This window comes from Psittacula echo (genome assembly GCF_963264785.1).
Source record: "Psittacula echo genome assembly, chromosome: 2".
Taxonomy (NCBI): Eukaryota; Metazoa; Chordata; class Aves; order Psittaciformes; family Psittacidae; genus Psittacula; species Psittacula echo.
This window is the reverse complement of record NC_137737.1, coordinates 59,757,657-59,779,684: the sequence shown is the minus strand read 5'-3', so window position 1 is coordinate 59,779,684 and position 22,028 is coordinate 59,757,657. Positions and strand designations below refer to the sequence as shown.

The 22,028-nt window shown below is 45.1% G+C and overlaps 1 protein-coding gene across 2 annotated transcripts in view; it reads left to right on the top strand.

The window, feature by feature from the left end:
• Window positions 1-3,179: 3,179 nt before the first annotated feature.
• The window catches only part of SETD2 (SET domain containing 2, histone lysine methyltransferase), a 49,767-nt gene continuing 30,918 nt past the window's right edge, over window positions 3,180-22,028 (top strand). For both annotated transcript variants that reach the window (XM_080611543.1, XM_080611542.1), the window contains exons 1-7: window positions 3,180-3,369; window positions 7,170-11,614; window positions 13,782-13,913; window positions 15,300-15,428; window positions 18,629-18,752; window positions 19,870-19,947; window positions 20,174-20,271. In XM_080611543.1, the coding sequence (XP_080467669.1) occupies window positions 3,328-3,369; window positions 7,170-11,614; window positions 13,782-13,913; window positions 15,300-15,428; window positions 18,629-18,752; window positions 19,870-19,947; window positions 20,174-20,271 (5,048 nt within the window). In that variant the 5' untranslated portion in view covers window positions 3,180-3,327. The remainder of the gene's footprint in view (window positions 3,370-7,169; window positions 11,615-13,781; window positions 13,914-15,299; window positions 15,429-18,628; window positions 18,753-19,869; window positions 19,948-20,173; window positions 20,272-22,028) is intronic.

The following is a 22,028-nucleotide window of genomic DNA, read 5'->3' as shown; positions in this document are numbered from 1 at the left end:
CACGTTCACTAATTCTGGAAATCTATTTATATGGTTTTTTGATCTGGGGCGAAGGAAGAGGTTGTAAATGGAAATGGGATCCATAACCCAAGCCAGCTGCCTCCTTTAGTAAGGTTAACCTGTGTGAGGGCACCTCTAACAAGGTGGGATGGATTTTGGAGAGAGGCAGAACGGTAATTCAGGAGAGAAAAGCACAGCTGAAGTACCACTGCAGATAGGAAATACTGCTCTTCCCGCTGTGAGAAGAATTACTTTTCTGTCCAGGAGACATTAAATTGTTCATGTAGGTGACTAAGACTATAGAAGATACCTTACCAGTAATGTCACCTCTGCTTCATTCTTGCATATTTTATTTTAAGCCAGTTTAAGTCATGCAATGTTTTCTGGTTTGTAGCTTCTTAACTGTTTTCTATCTTCTAATATTTTGATTTCTCATTTCCCACCATTAAGCTGCTCAAATTTTAGCAATTTCCCCCACACCAAGTGGCTTTAGAGCAGCAAGATGCCCCATGGGAGTGTTGAAGGCCAGGTTGGACGGGGCTTGGAGCATCGTGGTCTAGTGGAAGGTGTCCCTGCCCATGGCAGGGGGGTTGGAACTGCATGAGCTTTAAGGTCCCTTCCAACCCAAACCCGTCTGTGATTCTATGATATGATTCTATGAAGATCATCCATTTCTTAATCCAGCTTGCTTTCTCCTGCAAGGTTTTCTCTGGGATTTGAAGGATTTCAACTGTGTTTATTTCCCCTTGAGTGTGTTGCATTTTTCTTGCATGCTTCGACCCCCCCATGCAGGAGCTGGTGCTTTGCCAAGCTGCCTTCATGGAGTGACTGTCTTGAGGTGGAAGACGCTGAGGCTGGCATCTTGTTTGGGAAATCTACTGTCGTGCCTTTGAGCAGGACATGAGCTTACAGCTGGCCCGGATCGTGCCATGATTCCTGATGTTTTGTAGGCTGCATTCTTGGAAGAGAAAATTTTATTCTTAGCTTTCGGTTTTTGGAGACCTCTACTTTGCGTTCTTGCCAGCATTTTAGCTTAACACTGGTTTTTAGCTTAATACTGGTTTTATGCAATGTTTCAGCAACAAGAGGAAAAATGGGTTATTAAGAGAGATTAGTTACTCCTTTAACTATTTTAGTACTAATTTTAAATACTAAACTTCCTTACCTGTCTCCCAATACATAGCTACTTAAATCTGTGTTCATATGTATAAAGAGACAGTTACTTCATTTTGATTTAGGACCACCAGCTTTCATCTGGTTTTATTCTGTGCTGTATCACAACATGTCTGGTTATGGATGTCTTGAAAATCATCATAGAATCATTTAGGTTGGAAAAGACTCTTAAGATTGTTGAATCCAGCTTTCATATCATAGACTCGTGGAATCACAGAATGGTTTGGGTTGGAAGGGACCTTATACTCATCCAGTTCCAACCCATTGCCATGGGCAGGGACACCTTCCACTAGACCAGGTTGCTCCAAGCCCCATCCAACCTGGCCCTGAACACTGCCAGGGATGGGGCAGCCACAGCTTCTTTGGACAACCTGTGCCAGTGCCTAACCACTCTCACAGGGAAGAACTTCTTCCTAATGTCTCATCTCAGTCTTCCCTCTGTCAGTTTAACATCCTTATCCTGTCCTTAAGGACCTTGTCAAAAGCCCCTCTGCAGCTTTCCTGTGGCTCCCTTAGGCATTAGAAGCTGCTCTAAGGTGTCCCCAGAGCCTTCTCTTGTCCAGGCTGAACAAGCCCAGCCCTCTCAGCCTGTCTTCATAGGAGAGGTGCCCCCTTGGAGCATGTCTGTGGCCTCCTCTGGATTAATTTTATCAGGTCCATATCCTTTTTTAGGCTGGGGGCTTTGTTGAGTGCTGGCTACACTAGATGTCAGTGCTGTTCTTACCCCTGTAGACGTGTGTTTAACACTCAAAATACGTGACTGTCAGGAGTGACAGTTTCCTGGAAGTCTAAAGCTCCACTTTGTGTGATTCTGAAAATGAAACCTCCTTTTAGGCACTAATTCATGTCAAAGTGCCGTTCTTAGAGGGCATGTGACCCCCTCTGCATCAGCAGCATTTTGAATTCATGGCTTGGTTAACCCCAGTAAATCACATGCATGGCCTCTTGTACTCTAGAGCTTGCTTAAACTCATGGCTCACGTTTCCTCAGTGGAAACAAACTCTGTTCTTGCTCCTGTAAGAATAATTTATAACCTCTTAATAAGCTTTATCAACAGGGCGTGAGCCTTTGTAGAGGCAGGAGTATATTAGTGCTGGTGATACATCTTTCTAGCTACTTGCTCAGAGTTTTCTGTTGTTGGTGATTTAAATGGGGAGATACGTGGTTATTGGTGTGCCGTCACCGCTTTGGGTCCCTGCCTGGGTTACACAGAAACTGAAAGCTTTGGCTTTCTTTTCCAGAAACTGATACTTGTTGCTTAGCTGATGCTTGAAGTGAAATCTGTGAACCTTTACTGCAAGAAATCTTTCACCATGTCACCACAACAGTGCCAAATTATGGCTCAAAAGATGATAAGGATTAGCAAAAGTCTGATTGAAAACTGCCCCTGTGTCTATAAGGTAGAAGGGGAAAAGACTGTGTGTGGGAAAATGTAAAGGTTAAAACACTGGAGAGTGCTCTGGGACTTGTGTTAGGGGAGATGTCAACAGCCCACCTGTCTTTATTTGTTATCTTGGTGAAGGCGTATTGGTAACCACTGAAACTTGCACATCTGCTTCTGTAGTTTCCCTCTGGGGGCCGAGAGACTCACTGAAACTCTGCCAGGTATTGAGCAAAGGAAGGAGCAAATGAGTAGTCGTGTTCTCATTCGTTCTTTTTCTGTGGAGGAGAAACTACTTTGCTCATGGTATCTGAGTGAAGAACTTAGGGAAGCAAAGTTTGCTGTTGGCCCAGCATTGGCAGGTTTGGTTGGGATCAGCGCAATGCTCCAAATTAATCAATTGTTGAGTGGCTGGCTGCCAAAGTGCTGATTAATATCTCTGTTACCTGTCTTGAAATAAGGTTCTTGCAAGCCCTCAGATGACACCACCGAGCCAGCAATTTGCTCAAGAAAGGTTTGCTCTGTTAAAGTCCCTGCAGAATTTTCAGTGTGGAAATTCTTGAGCTTCAAAACCATGCCAGAGGTGGTTGTTTTGTCTGTTTGACCGCTGGGTGATGTTGGTAGGGACATGTGTTGCTGCAGGATTACTTGTGGAGTGGTTGTTACCCACACCTTATCTCCCTGGGTCCATCGCGTTTGCAGTGCCAGACTTCTGATGTTAGGTTTCTTGTTTCTGCTTGATATTTACGCTGTCTTTTTGTGTTTTCTTTTGCATGTTTCCTCGGCTGGATTGCAATAGAGAAGAAGAAAATGAGGTGAGTAAAACTGATTCGTTTCTTGATGTAGCTCCTGAGACATGTGCTAGCCCAACCTGGTTAGTCTGACCTAAAGATTTCTTGAGTTGAGAGTGACAGAGGGTCTAAATAAAGCAACCTGATGTTTTTCTGGGGTGCCTCTACTCCAGTGGTTAAATCCAGGAAAGAAGTGAAACGCCTTCAGTACCACCTCTGCCGTTTACACACGGATGCGATAGAGCATGACAGTGTCCTTGAGTCATTCAGTGTAGGTAGATGCTGCTTTCTGCACCGTGAGAAGATGATTATTTAAGGACTTCACCTGTAAAAAATGGTTATTTTTGCTGTGTGTGTGTCTCAATGAATTTAAGAGGAAAGGAGAAAACTTGGAGGGACTGGCACAATTTACAATATCCCTGCACAGCAAGAAGTGCTGCTAATAATTTTTGATGCTGTAGGACAACAGTTTTACAAGGGCATGTAGTGTCAGGACACGGGGAGATGGCTTTAAGCTGACAGAGAAGAGATTTAAATGAGGTGTGAGGAAGAAGTTCTTCCCTGTGAGGGTGGTGAGGCACTGGCACAGGTTGCCCAGAGAAGCTGTGGCTGCCTCATCCCTGGCAGTGTTCAAGGCCAGGGTTGGATGGGGTTTGGAGCAACCTGGTCTAGCGGAAGGTGTCCCTGCCTCATCCAGCTGGAACTGGGTGCTCTTTAAGGTCTCTTCCAACCCAAACCATTCTAGGATTCTATGATCCTGTAATTCATATCTGCTCTGGTTGTGCTGGTGAGCACACTGTGTGTCCTCCCTACGTTCCCAGCGGATTGAGAGCTGCTGCCTCATTAATGGTGTACCTCTGCTGAATATACAAAGGAACTTCTGTCACCTTTTTCTTTCTGTAAAATACTCACAGCAGCATTTTGGGGAATGTTGCCTTTCTGTAAAGCATGAAAGGAAGGAGAACTCCTGCTAGGGAGCTTTTACCAGTAATTGCTACCTATTAAGCTTCCTAAGTCATGTTTTGTTAAACGTGGTGTTATTTAAGAAGAAAAATCCCTGGAAGGGTGAGCACATGAGGGTGAAACGTTTGTTCTGAAATGTATAATCTCTGCTGAATAGACTATGGAAAGGGGAGGAGTGGAAGCTCAACAGCTCCTTTTTTTGCCTCCAGGTGCTGTGTTTTGTGTAAAGGTGGATGTATCCAAACCCCGTTATTCATGCGTGAGCTCAGATTTCAGATCTGTTGTGCTTTAAGTTAGAAACATTTTGATCAAAACATCGGCATGTTTCCATAACTGGGAATTCTGCATGCAAAACAATTTCACAATAGTTCGCGTCAGAAAACTCTTGAATGCTGATGCACTGTATTTACTATATTTTTAAATATAAATTTATGTATTTATTTAAATATATAACTGGTATAATTGGTGAATCCAGTCTGATACGCATTTGGATTCAGATTTGTGGAGACTTCTTCCATTAGACATCAAGGTATGGTTGAAGATAAGAACCTGCTCTCTCACTCTTCTATTGTCCCAAGACATACACACGGTTTGGGATAAAAAGACGGGAATTTCTGGACGTGTAGGGATAATAATTGACTCAACAAACCCGAAAAATAAACGCTGTTCTTTTGCTCTTCAGGTGGCTGAGGCCAGTGTGCTATGGGAGGGTGATCTTGGTAGCATTCAGACATGGAGAAGCTCTTACCAAACAGGCTGGACACTTGATTTTCTCTTTTATTCTTCCATGAATTAGTTTATATATGCTTGTATTAGTCTCTGGATCACTTCTGGTGTGTGGATTCTTTTGAAAACGGGATGGTATTTTCAGCACAACTTTCTGGAGATGGTTGTGAGGCAGTTGTGGAGAGAGGAGCGTGTTTCAGAGCCGGGCAAGTGTGTGGACATACGCTTTGTTTTCAGGGTCACTTTTTTTTGGTTCCCTTTTAGCCACGACCCTCGTTTAAAGCAGCCATGAAAATGCACCCATATAAATAACACCCATTTAAAAAGAGTACTTTTTCTTTTTTGCACCCATTTTTCCTAGAATGCAGTTAATATCTGCTGCTGAAGATCAAATGCATGTACAGTGCTGGGCTGGGTAGCCAAAAGTCTAGTCATGTGGAGGCCATGGTGTGGTTTTCACCATTAAAATAAACCCCTGTGTGTTTCCTCAGAAACAAGGACATTTTTGTGTATGTGATGTCCAGGGATGCAAATAGAATGGGTCAGGGTTTCCATTCCACCAGTGTCTTACTTAATAATTTACTATGGTGCCTCTGGCCTGAGCAACTATGCGTTGTTTTACAGAAGTTAAAGGATAACAAAGTACATAATAATTCACAATGGCTTGCAGGGAAACTGCTGCTGCTGCCAAAGATGTTTTCATGCAACAGTTACGGGAGTAAACCCCAGCTCTGTACAGATTTTTACATGGCTGCAACTGTTTCCATTGGCCTTAATGCTTCTCACACAAGATTTATTTACGCTAATGCAATTTGGATTTAAGAAGATAAAGATTATTGACAAGAACCACCCTTTCACCATGGTGCCATGATACCTGTCTTTAGGGGCTGCACTCTTGTGACACAGGTTTTACACAGATGAACCTTAAGCCTTAAAATAGTTGGAGAAATACTAAGGGTATTGTGCTCTGAAAATTGCTAATCTCAGACTTGGATAGGGTAAGAGGTTCCCATGTTGAAGGAGCTTTGTTGCTCTACTCCTGCCCCATTTCCAAAGCTAGGATTCAGTTGCAAGTGCTGTCACGGCAGCTTTTCTGGTGGAGATCCTGAGCTCTTAATCACAGAATGGTTTGGGTTGGAAGGGACCTTAAAGCTCATCCAGTCCCAAGCCCCTGCCATGGGCAGGGATGCCTTCCACTAGACCAGGTTGCTTAAAGCTCACTCTGCCAGGCCATGGTGAGCTTCTCTTCAGCCAACATCCCCAAGTCCTTCTCCTCAGGGCTGCTCTCAGTCCAGTCTCCCCCAGCCTGTATTTGTGTGTAATGTCCTAGAGAAGATGACTTTTGGCTCATAAGCATAAAAACCAAATGGACTTTCCTTTAGCATGGTCGTCACTGCAGTGTGGTGAGTGAGATCCTGGGCAGAAGACAGCAGTTGGCTTCTAGTGAGATGCATGAGCAGTGTATTACAGTCGGTTGGCCTTGAGGTGACAGAGTCATCATGCACCACTGGGTCCTGATGGGAATTTTTGAAGGTTGTTCTATTAATAGTATGCCTTAACCTGGAAACTTATTAGGAATTCCTGATGACTGAGATAATGCTGTCAGTGGGAGGCGGGAAAGGACAGGGCTTAAAATTGTTGCTGTAATTCTTGATAGTCTGATTTATGCTGAAATTAAATGCATCCAGGTGCAGCCTCCTGGGATGTGAAAACAAATGCACTTAGATCTTAAAAATACAGGTTATTTTATAGCCCAAGACCATAGAAACAGTGTAAATAAAGCGGTATTATCTCTTCATTTAACTTTATATGTTAAAACTATCTCTTTTTTAAAGAAACAGGACTTATATCAAAAAAGGAATTTTTCATTTGGTTATTAATAAGTCAGTTAAGCCTCAGCCCGGGCTCCAAAGGAGGTTTTGCTCCAAACTGGAATTGACTGGGTAGTTGATTTTGTTCAAGAGAGAGTGAGGCACGGAAGGCATCATGTCTGTGCTGTCCCAGACTCCAGCCCAGGGTATCAATTTCTATTTTATTGTCATGAAAAATTCACCAGATAAAACTATTTAGTGCCTGTAGAACTGTTTAAACCCCCAAAATGGTTCTTCTAACTGCAGCTTCTTTATCTTTTGCAGGGCAAGCCTGAAACTGTGCAGAAAGCTGGCTTTATCAAAGGCCCCGTGTTTAAAGGTGTTGCTTCAAGTCGCTTTTTGCCCAAAGGCACCAAAACAAAGGTTAACCTTGAGGAGCAAGGCAGACAAAAGGTGTCTTTCAGCTTTAGTTTAACCAAGAAAACCTTACCGAATAGATTTCTGACTGGTCTCGGAAACGAGAAACAAAATGAAACTCAGAACTCCCCAGCAGTACCCCTTCAGACTGACTTTAACCCCAAAACTAAAATGGACCTGGGGGATGCCGCTGGTTCAGCTGAGGAGTCGTCACCTCCAAAACCGAAGGTAGAATTAGGAAAGATCCATTTTAAAAAACACTTACTTAATGTCACAGCAAAACCGCCGCTAGCTACAGCGACAGCGCTACCGCCACCACCGCCGGCTGTGGCACCAGTAACAGAACTGGTGGCATTGGCCGCGGACTTTTCCTCAACGCCACCGCCTCCCCCGCCTCCTCCTCCTCCTCCTCCTCCACCACCAGCAGTGTTTCCAGCAGCATCGATGCCTGTTCCTGCAGCAGCAGTCTTGCCACAACTGCCGGTAACGCTAATGTCAACGCTTTTGCTGACGCCACCCGTGGAAGCTGAAGTTCCTGTTTCGAAGGAGCTGTGCCATGTGGTGCCTAAGGAGGGTATGGAGCTGGATATCAAGCAGGATGTGGTATCGCGTGGTTTGGAAGAACGTGTCGTTCAAAACACACCTGAGCAGACGGAAATAACTCCACAGAAGGAAGATTCCCATATTGGGAAAGAGGATGAGGTTTCCGATGGCTCGAAGGGTGCTGCCCTCTGCTCCCGGAGGCAGGGGTCGAAGAGGAAGTTCTCCCAGTCTGATGGAACTGTGCAGGGCTCCGAGTCTGATGAAGATTCGGTGAGGACCTCCTCCAGCCAACGGTCACATGAGCTGAAGATATCCAGTACAGAAAAGGAGAGAGATCCTAGGCGAAGCTCCACGTCCCTCAGAAGTGATGATGTGGGGAAGTCCTCCTCGCGCTCCAGGTCAGACAGGGATGAGAAGTACTCGAGCTATTCAAAATCAGACAGAGATTCACGGTATGTGTCCTCCCGCTCTCGATCAGACAGAGAGAGAAGGCGAAGCCGATCTCATTCCCGTTCCCGATCTGATCGAGGCTCCCGAACCAGCTCTTCCTACTCAAGGTCGGAGCGCTCGCATTACTATGAATCAGACCGCAGATACTATCGGAGCTCCCCATACAGGGAAAGGTCGAGATATTCCCGTTCGTATGCAGACAGCAGGGCACGAGAGAGTTCGGACTCGGAGGATGAGTACAGGAGGACACATTCCAGATCGAGCGACTCGAGGCGTACATCATCCTACTCCTCCTCCTCCTACAGGGACTCGAGGTCTTCTTACTCTAAGTTGGACAGGGATAGCAAAGTAGAGTCGTCTTATGCTGATATGGAGAGGAGAGGAAGGTCTTCTTTGAAAACAGATAGAGATTCAAAAAGGACTTCAGAAAGTGAAGTAACCAAAAGGTGCTCTCCCCTTGATGAGCTAGGCTATCGAAAGGGGACATCCCATTCTAAGCCCGACAGTAATGTGAATTCCTCCCGTTATAAGTCCACCCCTTCAAAGACCCCTGCACCAAAGCCTGATAAGTTTAAGAGTTCTTTCTGTTGTACAGAATCGATCGAAGAAATAAAACAGCAGTCTAATTCTCTAGATTTAGAGACTTCTTGTCTAAAAAGCAATGAGATCAGGGTGTCCATTGCGAAAAGAATTGAAAGGGAAAAGACACTTTCTCCATTAAACCAGTTGAATGATTCGCCTGCCTTTAAAAAGGCGGACGAATCGAAAGCGGGTTTTGCTAACTCAAAGTCTGAGGAACTTACAGGAAACGAATGCCATGGCAGTGTTAAGGAGCAAGAAACTCTATTGATAAAGCACGATCAGTTAAGAACGTGTTTCCCCATGGAGCTGAGTGTAAATGGGTCCCCGGAGGGTAAGGCTGAAGGTTTGGCAAGTTCCAGTGCCTCCAAAACAGAGGATGTCGTCCCATCTTCTGACGATAGCCTGTGTCGGTCAGAAGTATCGCCTGTTGTGAAGGCAAGTCCGTCATATCCTTTGCCATCTAATGGATTTGAGAACACATATGCATCTCAAGAGCAAGAGCTGGATGATACTCATGTCCAGTCCAGTGAGTGCAACAGTCTGTTTAGGGAAGCAGAGGCTTCAGTCTCGCAGCAGCAAGTGGAAGTCACCCCTTTGCCTGTTGTGAATGTAGATCATCCTGAAACTGTGCTTAAGAAGCTGGATGATCAGGCGACTCCATGTGATAAAACCAAAGAACCAGTTTTTTGCTACATTTCAGACGATACTGCCCCTGCTTTGTATCATTCGGAAGTTGAAATTGAAGCAGAACCAGCAGATTTAAAAGTTACATCTGAGTCTTTTCTGGACATGCAGGTAGAGCCACAGACTGTTACGTGCGATTATGAGAGCACGGAGGATCACCTCCCAAAGTCTGCCTGTGATGATGAGCATGGTCATCCTTCCTATAAAATTAGCCTGGCAGTGGAGAGCTCAAGCAGGGATTTCTCCCAGGATGGCTGTTCACTGAGGCTCAGGTCAGACCATCCTATCCCAGAGGAAAGCGTCTCTTCCAAATGGGATGTGCCACCTCCAGATGGACATCAGGAGCTGCTCCAGCATTCGGAAAATGAAGATGTGCTTGAGTTGGAGACTCAGCACATTGATATTGGTTTGGCAAAAGGCAAGCCGTCATTCAGAGATGAGCATTCGTACTATTCGGAAGTGCCGCTGGAGCACCGCAGCAAAGAGGTCATGGAAGAAAGTGCTGTTTCCACTGAGGGTGTTGGGTTCGATGATCTAAGAGTTCGATGTCCTGTTGTATTGGGTGAGAAGGACGAGGGAAATGAGCCTCTAGTGGCTTCGGCTTTTCCAGATGCCTTTTTTCCCTCTTGTGATGTTGTTGTCACCGCAGAAGAAACTGAGACAGTAAGTCAAGCCCCAACGTGTGACAGCAGTGGCAACGCCGCTGAATTTGTTCCTGATGGCCATGATGATTACTCTGACACAGGGGATAGTGACACTGAGGGGGGCAGTGAAGACAGTGACACGGAGGACTCGGATTCTGATGATGGAACACCACGGAAACGGCTGCAGTCTGTTGTGGTTGTACCAAAGAACTCAACCATTGCTATGGAGGAGAGCAGCCCTGGCTCCTCACGGAGCAGCCAGGGCAACCGGCGCTATTCCGACCACTGGGACGATGAACGACCAGAGCCTAGCAGACCCTACTATGAAGAGAGGTTGGAGATTATGGCGAGTAAAGGTGGTCCACAAGTAGAGAGCAGATATTCTCCTAGAGGGATGGAGAAGAGTCCAGCAACTTCAACCGAGCTCAGCAGGAAGGAGACGGAGGAGCTGCGGATGGATCCGTGCCAGCCTCAGAGCGACGGCGTTGACAGTACGAGTCAGGCAGACCTAACAACAGATTCCCATGGCAAACCCAGCCCAGATGAGAGAATAATGAAGGAGCTGATGTCCATTGGAAGGCCGACTGGCCAACAGGACGAGCAACCATTTTGTCTGTCAGAGAGTTTTGAGAGCACTGATAAGCACCAGACGAGCTCTTCCAAGCCAGACAGTAGGCAGGGGAAGGGTGGGCTTAACCAACCTGGTGTCGGAGACTTCACCAGGCTGGATGGTTTTCAAACGACAGAGGAGCTGGGTGGCTTGGGCTGGGACTTCTCCCAGCCAGAAAAGCCCAGTAGCACCTACCAGCAGCCAGATAGCAGCTTTGGGGTCTACTCGGGCTACGTTTACCAACCGGGTTCTGGGGCATATGGTGGCTCTCAGAGTTACTGGCAAGGCAATGGTTATTGGGACGTGAGGTCTGCTAGCAGACCTTCTGCAGTTAATTGTGAACGAATTCAAGGGCAAGTACCTGATTCTCTAACGGAGGATCACGAGGAGTACGAAGAGGATGACCGCTGGGATGATGACTGCAAGCCTCGCTTTCCCAGCCCCTCAAGTAAAAGCCAGATGCCTGGACAGCAAGAAGAAGGCTCCGTGCAGGCACATGAGATCAGCAGCAATTCGACCAAGGAGCCGCTGCCTGGTGGGGAGAAGAAGGAGGAGGTGAAGGTTTTGGAAAAAAATGATGTGAAAGAACGAGGTCCACCAAAAAAAAGGCGCCCAGAGTTGGAGAGTGACTCCGAGAGTGATGTGGACTTGAGAGAGAAGAAGAAGGCAAAACTGGAGGGGGAGCAAGTGGAGCTGGCACCACAGGACGCCTCCATGGTCGGTCGGTTGTGTATCATGGATGACTTCAGAGACCCCCAGCGCTGGAAGGAGTTTGCCAAGCAAGGAAAGATGCCCTGTTACTTTGACCTTATTGAGGAGAACGTGTATTTGACTGAAAGGTAACTTGAGGTTTTTTACCCTTTTATTCTCTTGCCTGTAGCAGTTTCAGATTTTAACTTATATTTGGTTCTGTGAGAGTTTGGTGTTTTTTTCATGGGCAATATTTGGAGGGAGAGGGAGGCATGTTGTGTTCCCTGCATGAGCCAAAGCTGCTCATAGAGGAGATGATGCTGGGCAAGTGTTTAATCCACCCTGGGTCTCTCCTCCTAAACAGAAACCCCCAGTTGGGCCCAGGCAGGCCCTGGTAATGCAAAGAGGCAAAAGATGGAAGGATGTGGGGGAAGGATGATTTATTTATACTCTTCTCAGTCGTCTTGCAGCATCCCCTTTCTCTAGTGTTGATTTGAGTATCAGGCAGGACTTGCACATGTGGGATTACTGGCATCTGCACCAAGTAAACATGTTATTTTTGTACCCATGGTAGTTTGTAAGAGTGATTAAGTTATTTTCCAAGCTTTTTGCTTTATTGCCCACTGTTGAGCACCAACTTGGTGCAGCTGTGTTGGAGCCCAGAGCAGTGTATAGCAGCATCATGTCTGGGCTTGCCAGATCTTGTCTGTTTAGTGTCTCCAGATGCCAGCTCTGAAGACACAGGGAAATCTGGGTGTGAGAAGGGTTTTGAACAAACTGAGCATATTTCCAAAGGCCTTGGTTATTTGCATGTAATTATTTGTCATCTCAGATGAGTGATTTTAGATCTAAGAGACTGTAATTTGAAATATCAGAGGGTAGTTGTTAGCTGCAGATTATCCTTTTCCCTTTTGCATGGGAACATTGAATGGGATATGATCCCTGGAAAATAAAATTATCTATTTCCTAGCTTTAGGGATGATTAGTAGGTGTATTGCTTTAGGGCTTAACTACCTTCATCCTTGCCAAAACCATACTTGCTTTGGCTTTAATGTGTAGGTGGGAGCTCCTTATGAGCGTGTAACCAATTCTTACTCCTGGCACAGACTACGACAAGGCCTCCTGATGATTTTTATGCCTATTTAATTTGCCATTTCAGTTAACCTCATGGTCCTTTTTCATCTCATGATTCCTCAGGGGTGGTTGAGTAACGGTGTTTCCCGCTGGACCATCAGGCACCAAGCGCTCGCCAGCAGCGAGAGCACCCTCACGCAGCACGAGCACAAGGCGACACTTGAATTTATACCCCTCTTGGGCTTCATGTGTTGTGGTCTTAACACTCAAGGTTTTGCCACATATTTTGATTCTTAAAATGTTTGGTTTTGGGTTTGTGTTTTTTTTTTTTATAAATGCTTTTTAAAATATGTTTTTGATTCAGAGTCTGAATATCGACCACCTCTATGCTGATAAAACCTGCTCTTTATTTCAATCCACGTTTTTTTCCTTATGCTTTTTTTGTCCTGTTGGGATCCACACTCTGAAGCATTTCCCTATCATCACATGGCAACTAAAATATCAATAAGTAGATGCCTTTGATGCCCTACCTTTTCTGTAACTACAGTTTTCTTTCCTTTTTCATCATCTTATTTGACAGTAAAGCAGAGCTAACCCCTGCAATGTGCTTTATCTATTGTAAAATGTCATGTGAGCTCAGTTTATGTATTAATGTTTTAGAATATGGTTTTTCTCCTGACCTCCTGATCAGTGAAACCAAGCGGACTATTACAGAATAGCTGAGATTGGAAGGGATCTCTGGAGATTGTCTGTGTGGTATTATATATCATTACAGAATATAGCATTTCCTGGGAGGCTAATCAAAGTTTACCCTTTTAGTTTAAGTCTTAGAACCTGTGTTATGTGGTGAGAAATCCTCTCACCACATAAAGAAGTCTAGAAAAGTCAGATCTGAATTTTCTGGAAATTGGTTTCTTGTGTGACAAAATGAAGGGGTTTTTGTTCTCCCTTTGGGTGTAGGTGCATGTGCACATCCACATTGAAAATAGATTGGATTGTGGACATTGAGCAAAAGTAAAAAAAGTTAAATCTTTTATGATCAGAAAGTCATCACCTCCTCACCTCCTGCTCAAAACAAAGTGTCCTTAGTATCTTCCTGTGGTTCTCCAAAGGTAATCAATCCATATGTCCAGTCTCTAGAGAATAAATTAATTTCCTCTTATAGCAACTGATTAAGATTGAGGAGTAATTTCTCTACCCAGATGCTGTCTAAGCTGTATTTCAATGACTTATCTTCCGTAGGAAGAAGAACAAATCTCACCGGGATATTAAACGAATGCTGTGTGAATGCCCTACACTTTCCAAAGAAGAGCGAGCTCAGGGGGAGGTTGCTTGTGGAGAAGACTGTCTCAACCGCCTGCTCATGATAGAGTGGTAAGCAGCATTTCAGGAGTTGCCAGAGTTGGGCAGTGTTGTCTGTGAAATGACTTGGGAGTCCCTAAAATCACAGAGAATTTGCTGGGCAGTGGCAGTGCACTGGCTGTGTGCTCTCATTTTCACTGGCTGGTGTGGAGTCATCTTCAGAGCCTACACACCAATATTTAAATCTGATTTCAGATGATCTGCAGGAGGCTAGGCCATAGCAACCTCCTTTTAAAAACTGCTACAAATGCTGTGAGTCTTCTGTTCCTCAGCCTTAGCTCTAGTCCTCTAAGCATGGTTGGAGGGAGTCAGGAATGCAAATATAGCTGTCTACCTGAGATGTAAGGCCACCAGCAGAAGTATGTGGAGCTGCTGGAGCGAGTCCAGTGGAGGCCACAAAGATGTTCCGAGGACTGGAGCACCTCTGCTATAGAGACAGGCTGAGAGAGCTGGGCTTGCTCAGCCTGGAGAAGAGAAGGCTTCAGGGGGACCTTAGAGCAGCTTCCAGTGCATAAAAGGGACTACAGGAAACCTGGAGAGAGGCTTTTGACAAAGGCAGGTAGGGGCAGGACAAGGGGGAATGGCTTTGAACTGACAGAGGAGAGATTTAGATGAGACATGAGGACGAAGTTCTTCCCTGTGAGGGTGATGAGGCCCTGGCACAGGTTCCCAGAGAAGCTGTGGCTGCCCCATCCCTGGCAGTGTTCAAGGCCAGGTTGGACGGGGCTTGGAGCAACCTGGTCTAGTGGAAGGTGTCCCTGCCCGTGGCAGAGAATTGGAACTGGATGAGCTTTAAGGTCCCTTCTAATCCAAACCGTTTCAGAATACAGTGATTCATTATTTCCTCTTATTTCTCCTTTTGTATCTCTCCTCTCCCCAGAGCCTCAACAGGTTACAGCTGTTGTTTCCTTTTGTCTTCTGGGAGAGGCTAGGAGGAGAGAGAGCTTCTGCTCCGTGTGAGAAGGAGGCAGGGGATAGGGTGCTTAGTGACATTCACCCACCTGGCAGAAGGATTGTCACAGCTGGGGTGGAAAGAGAGAAATTATCTGGCATTATTTGTTTTCTGTTTCCTTGCCCAGGCAGTAGACATAGGAGAACGGGATATCCTGGGGAAAGAACCCATAAAACGTGGAGAGGTGGCCAGTTCATCCCATTTTGGTTATAAGACATAGAAGTACAGCCACATTAGCATTCCAACTGTTTTTATCCTCCTTCCAGAAATAAATTGTGTGCATTTGCATGTTGATAGTCAGATGGTTATGCTTTTTATAGTGAAACCCATTTGAAGATTTTACACTGAATTTATTGTGGTTACTTGGTATCTATTTCCCATGTGAGCCGTTCCAGTTATCGTTGTTGTACTGCTAGGAATTGATTTGTTCCATTTCTTTCTCTTAGTTCTTCCAGGTGCCCAAACGGCGACTACTGCTCCAACAGGCGCTTCCAGAAGAAACAGCATGCAGACGTTGAAGTGATCCTCACTGAGAAGAAAGGCTGGGGGCTGAGAGCTGCCAAAGATCTGCCATCGTAAGCATTTGCTGTTTGAATGACGTCCTCGTGCTATTTTACTCCCTTGTGAAGGGAAAATAAGTTCCTTGCATTTTCTTAGTTTCATTGACATTAGCTTTGCTGAGGTTCTTCCAGCTTTATATACTGTCCTTGTGCTCTGTCCCTCTTGGTTATTGGCACCTGCATGTCCGCTAATTCCGTGTTAGATCTCCCACACCCATTTTGCTCTGACAGTCTTGCTGTGGCTTCGTAGAATCACAGAATGTTTGTGTGTCTTCTTCTGCTCTTCCCACCTCTGCAAGAGTTACCCTCTTGTCAAGTCCTCCTTCTCCTCCCCTTCACGCTACAGGAAGACCCTGTGGGGATCTTTCCTCCCTCGTTAGCCTGTTAATGGCTGTACTTGCAAGTGCATCAGCCATGCTTACGGATCCGAGTCTGTGTTTGACTCATCTCTCTTTCACTCAAGCAAGACGATATTTACCTGGATCAGTGCGTTTACCGACACTGTAAGGCACAAGGAAGCTGGTGGGACTTGAACGCAAGGTCTGTGTGGTGCTTCACTCCGTTGGTCCCCTCCTAGGTTGGCAGCAGGATGGACCTTGACATTTTTTGCATTATGGTCCTGTTTGGGAGCTTGCACTCAAAAAGTGAGTGTAGCTGGGAGGAAGAGTAGTGCTGGGTACATTTTACAGGTGTGTGTGCAAGGAGCAGCTCTGAGATGGGAATGCCTTCTCACTAGGCAGAGTAACTCAAGGAGTTGCCTTCTGTGTTGCCAACCTGGTGTTTTCTCATACTCTCAGTAGTAAAAAGAGCTTTAGGTGAGGCCGTGAGAGGAGTGAAAGGAGCAAAGGCATTCATAGAGCTGTTGGAGCCTGAAGCACAAGGTGCAGCAGGAGGAGCGGGATGAGCAGGAGACAAAGATGGGGTTTGCTGGGAGAAAGGAGCAGGGTGAGAGGTGTCCGAAGGTGAGAGCGGCTGCAGTGAACTGCCGTGCTCCTACAGCTAGCAAGACGCAGGTGACTTTTTCTCCCCCAGGCTCAGACCTCACCACTTGAGTGTGCAGGTTGTATGGGTGTGGATGTCCTCCCAGATCCATGCCAGGTGAGCACTAGTTGGTTGTGCTGTTCCACAGATGAACAACATACTTTGTAGATAACTCACTGGAGTGTCCTGCCATGAGGGAAGCAGTGCTGTGCATCAGTTACACCAGGCTCTCATTTCCATCTCAAAAGGTTGTGGGATGGGCATGGTGAGTTTGTTCATCCTCGAGAGCACCAGGGACTGAGCTTAGAGACCGAGACAATCTGCCTAGAACTTAATTGTGCAAAGATTTTCTGTAGCTCTGGATATTTCAGTGAGTTTCCGTGGAAACTCTGAATTAATTTTTTCTTGGCTTCTGTTGAAGACAAAGAGTTCTGAGGAATCCAGCAATGCTTGTGACACTTGAGAAGGCTCTAGGTCCTACAGCAGAGTTCTTTTACTGCTATATCGGCTATATGAGACTAACTAACTCACAGGAAGATATGTGGAAGAGTTTTGATTGCTTTGGAGACGTATGCCAACTTATCTAAAATGCAGTGAAAACAATTCTGCATTCTCAACCTGATATGTTTAACCGAGAGTGCCTTCATACTATGTTTATGTAGAAGATGACAGTGTTGAGCGTCTGTCAAAATGAGTGAGCGCTCACCATCGCTGTTCTGTTGCACAGCAACTGTGTCTAAGAAGAGGGTGAGATTTGCAGCGTTTTCTGGCTCTTCCTTTTCCAGATTTGCCACATAATCTGGGGAGTCCTGGTGCTGCTGGATGTAACCTTCACAAGAGGAGGGTCCCATTGTTTATGAAATAGTGCCTGCAAAGAGAAGTATTGATGATGGGGACTGTTGCCCTATGTGGAAATGCCAGATCTAGTTTTAATTAAAGGTTTAGGAATTTGTTTTGAAGACAAGGTTGTACTAAAGATGCGGCTGATAGTGAGCATCTTACCATAGTGAGCACTGTATCTGCTAGGTGGGCTAGGATCAGGAGCATTGAGAAAGATGGGAAGGAAATAACTGTGTGAAGACCATCTTGGGTAAGGGGGTAAATATGTCATAGAATCCTAGAATGGTTTGGGCTGGAAGGCACCTTAAAGACCATCCAGTTCCAGCCCCCCTGTTACAGGCAGGGACACTTTCCACTAGACCAGGTTGCTTAAAGCCCCATCCAACCTGGCCTTAAACACTGCCAGGGATGGGGCAGCCACAGCTTCTGTGGGCAACCTATGCCAGGGCCTCACCACCCTCACAGGGAAGAACTTCTTACTTATGTCTCATTTAAATCTCCCTTCTGTCAGCTTAAAGCCATCCCCCCTTGGCCTGTAACTACATGCCCTTCTAAAAATATGGTCCTTCGGCACCATTTGGTGGACACAGAGGTGGGGGAAGGCTGACATCCTTTATTCACATGGGCTGGAAGGCCAGCACGGTACTGCTGGAGGGATTAATGATGGGGAAGGAAATGGGGAGAGCTCAAAACACCGAAGGCTTGGTCTAGGTGGAGCTGGGCAGGAGCTTTTTCTTTCCTGGTGCTCTCCCAGGTAAGCACAAGGAAGAAGTTGAAGGGTTCAGTGTGGTATTTAGCAAGGGAAGACTTAGAACAGATATCAAGGAAGATGTATCACAGTGTGCCTTCATAGACTGGAGGGTTTAAAGCCCGACTATGCTGCAGAAAGCAACCTGTTAGGTTTGTGTCTGAGCATAGAGGTAACTCCTTGTTCTCTTCCATCTCTGCCTTTAGATTCACTTTTCCTGTGGCTAAAAAGGGTATTTTATTGACCTTTCATTTCACCTTGCAGACCAGGAAGGTGCAGACAGGTTTTCCATTTCAGTTGATGACAACCACCTGCCTGTACCTTCTCTTAATACTCTTTGTCCTCTTGACAGAGCCCACAAGGTCTTGTTCTTTTATCAAATGAACCCTGCTTGAAGGGGGTGGCTTTATTCTTGTGTCTGGGCTTTTCACTGTGATATACCTTCCTCTGTGATAGCTTAGAAAATAAATTAATCAGAATTGCCTGAGATTAAGGCATACAACAATCGTAGCTTCACCACCCGGATGACCAGGCTGCAAGTTGTATTCAGAGAGCCCATCTCCACAGTGGCTGTTTTCTTTTCCTTTGTGTCTCTTGCTTGTGACAAAGCAGAGTGATGTTTGATTTTTTCCCTTGGGCTTTGCAGCAACACTTTTGTCTTGGAGTACTGTGGAGAAGTGCTGGATCACAAAGAGTTCAAGGCTCGTGTGAAGGAATATGCCCGGAACAAGAACATTCACTATTATTTCATGGCCCTAAAAAATGATGAGGTGAGTGGTGAGCCAAAGAAAACATTGACTGGCTTTGTGTTGTCATGCCTTACATTCTTAAATAATTTTTTTAACTCTTTGCTCAGTTTCAATCCAGTTTAACCGAAGTCTTGCAGTCTAACTGCATCCCAGTCCTTGGAGAGAAGAAATTGTCCTCCCAAGGGAAGGAATGGGGTATGGCCCATCACTTTCACATGAGCAAACCTCTGTGGGAGAGAAGCTGTATCTTTGTCCCACAATGGGGAAATGCTTCAAGCCAAACTCAGCCTTCTTGGATGCCCAACAAAACAAGTCTAGAAAACACACCAAGAAGCCATGTTACCTTTCTTCCCTTGCTCACAGAGCTATGTTAAGCTGGGACGCTTTTAGCTGGAGTCCCTGTGTGCAGGATTACTGACATTGAAATATTTATATACCAGATGTGCTTAATTATTTATCCCTGCTTCAGCTGTATGGGATTGCAGAGCTGTGACGCAGAGAGCGCAGCCTTGCTTACCTTGGGCAACAGGCCCTCCCTTGCTGAGAACAAAGCATATAAATAGAGATTTAATATCATATTCTGCTTGTCTCTTCTGTCAAGACTTTGGGTCTGGGTAGCTTTACAGTAAATGAGCTAAAAATACTCTTTTTTTCCCCCAAAGTAAGCATTTTTTGTAGCTGCCATGGGATTGCTATGTGATCATGAGGGGGCACAGAGGAGTGTTTCCAGTTATAAAAAAGAGGACGTGGTGATGCAGGAAACAACCTTCTTATTTGAGTCTGATGTGCGTGACAAAGATGCTTGGCTTTCTCAGCCCTCATGGTCACTGTACCACATATTGGAGGGTCAGAAACAGTTAAAAAATTGAGGATCCCAACCCAACTGAAGAACTCTGCATTAACGTGCTACTAAGAACTGTGCCAGTTGCTTAGTGCTCTTCTTCGGGGGGGGGGCACTTAATATCACTATAAAACCCATTCTCCAAACCGAATAAAGTCAATGGAGCAGGAGAGGGTGGTAACTTCTACATGGGTTGTCTTCAACTGCATGATGCTCATAGCTATACTGCTTCATATTTCTGCTGGTGCAGAGAGAGGGAGGCTCTTTCACTGTGTTTGTTGCTTCTTTTCTTTTCAGATAATCGATGCTACCCAGAAGGGAAACTGCTCTCGTTTTATGAACCACAGCTGTGAACCAAACTGCGAGACACAAAAGGTAAACTGTGGGATCAAAGCTGCTGGCTTCTCACTTCCACTGCCTTGTGACTTAGCAAGCTCAGAGTGGAAAGCATTTCTCCTTTATCTGTCTTTCTTGCTTTTTTTGTTCTTTAAATTTATCAGTGATGCTGTTTGAAGGTTTAATCTTGTTAATTCAAAGCAAAACCAGAGTCAAGCCTGGCTTTTGTAATAACTGCTGTCATCTTGTTTTTCCCTTGCCTCAGTGGACTGTGAACGGGCAGCTCAGAGTTGGATTTTTCACCACCAAACTAGTCCCATCGGGCTCAGAGCTAACGTTTGATTACCAGTTCCAGAGATACGGGTACGTTTCATCTCTCTCTGCTTAAGCTGCTGGAAGTGGGTTGTGTGAGCATTGGTGCAGTCTTGCTCCAAAACAAATCATTACAAAGCCTTGTCTAACAGAGCAGCTGGAAATGAACTGGAATTCAACTGTATAAAAAGCTACCTGAATAATTTTCTTCCATTTCTAACACAAGAGATTGAGAGAGGAATTTCCTGTTGATTTGTCTTTTCTAATTCACTTTATTGCTTTTTTGTTCCACTTCCTACCATCTCTCCCCAGTGGAAATTTCCCAGATAATTATCTTGACTGTTTCTTTTTCCTGTCTAATTATTAATTACCCAAGCTCCAGACTTTGCAGTGCTCTTAAATAATGCCTCTTCTTCCCCACCCACCCCTGTTTTACGACTTTGCAAATACTTGCAGAGCTGTAAAACCCCAATAGAGAGGACGTCCTCTCTTCCTGGCTGACTGCAGAAGTGCAGGTGTACAAGCTCCAGCGTGGGCTTTGGTTCCCTTCTCTAAACCTGAGCTGAGTATTTTCATATATGTTGTACATATATACATATATACCTTGTACAGGTGTATGGTGAAGTATTTCACTCTCTTTATTGTGAGGAGCACAAAACAGCATCTTATAGGCTTGAAGCAACCTGTAACTATGAGATTAATTGTAGATCCGTTTTATAATCCCTAGGCTTTTTAATTGAATATGGTTGTTTAAGGAGCATCTCTTCCTTTTCCTTCTGGATCCTGTCTTCTGCAACACTGTGGCTCTTTCTGTAAGGAGGAGAACCAGAAACTAATTTTTAATTGTATTTTTAAATTACTTGTGCTAAAGTGTCAAGTGCTGTCATGGACTTTTCCTACTGCAAGCTTTCAGGAAGGCAGGCAAACTTAGTCTTTCTGGTTGCTCTTGCAGCAAGGCCTCTTTAATTTTCAGGCACATATCTGAGAATCATGGAATGGTTTGGGTTGGAAGAGACCTTAAAGCTTCTCCATTTCCATCCCCCGCTGCCATGGGCATGGACACCTTTCACTAGACCAGGTTGCTCAAAGCCAGGTTTAGTATTGTGGCCCTGTGAGGGTCTCTCTGATGGAGAATCATTTTGCTATATTGGCCAACTCTGATACCGTGTGTATTTGAGTTCAGTGAGTCTAGTCTTGTTTTAATGGAATTTTCCAGCTCTGATTTTTTGGGTGTCCTTCCTGAGCTCAGGTTCTGCTTTGTAGAAGATCCTGCAGTTTTTTTCCCTGGTTCTTACTGCTGCAAAGCCATGTTTCTCCAGTGGATTATACACATTAAAAAAAACCCCAAAAACCCTCAAACCCCCTCACCAAAAAAACCCTCCAAAGCAACCATTCTCCCAAGCAACTGTGGTATGTAGTTTAAAACTTATGGTGTGTCAAGTAGAAAATACAGAGGCTTTGTAGAAATATTGCCTGAAGATAATATAATTTATGTCTTCTGCTCTCCAGAGCATATCTACCACCTGAATCTTACTACTGAATCTTACTGCTTCTGCAAATCTTTATTCTGTTTCGAGTATAAATTGCAAGCCTTTTTCCTAATGGATATATAATCCTGATTACATATTCTTTAGGAAAAATAATGTGTTGATTTCAGTGTGTGGTAAGAAGTTGGCAGACCCAAGAGCCCCAACTTTTTGTTTCTGATTCATGGTTCTTGACCTATAAAGAGCCGGGAATGAAGCAGACTTTGGTTTCCAGCTGAGACAATATGGGGTCACCATAGCTATGTAAGAAATAAAGACTTA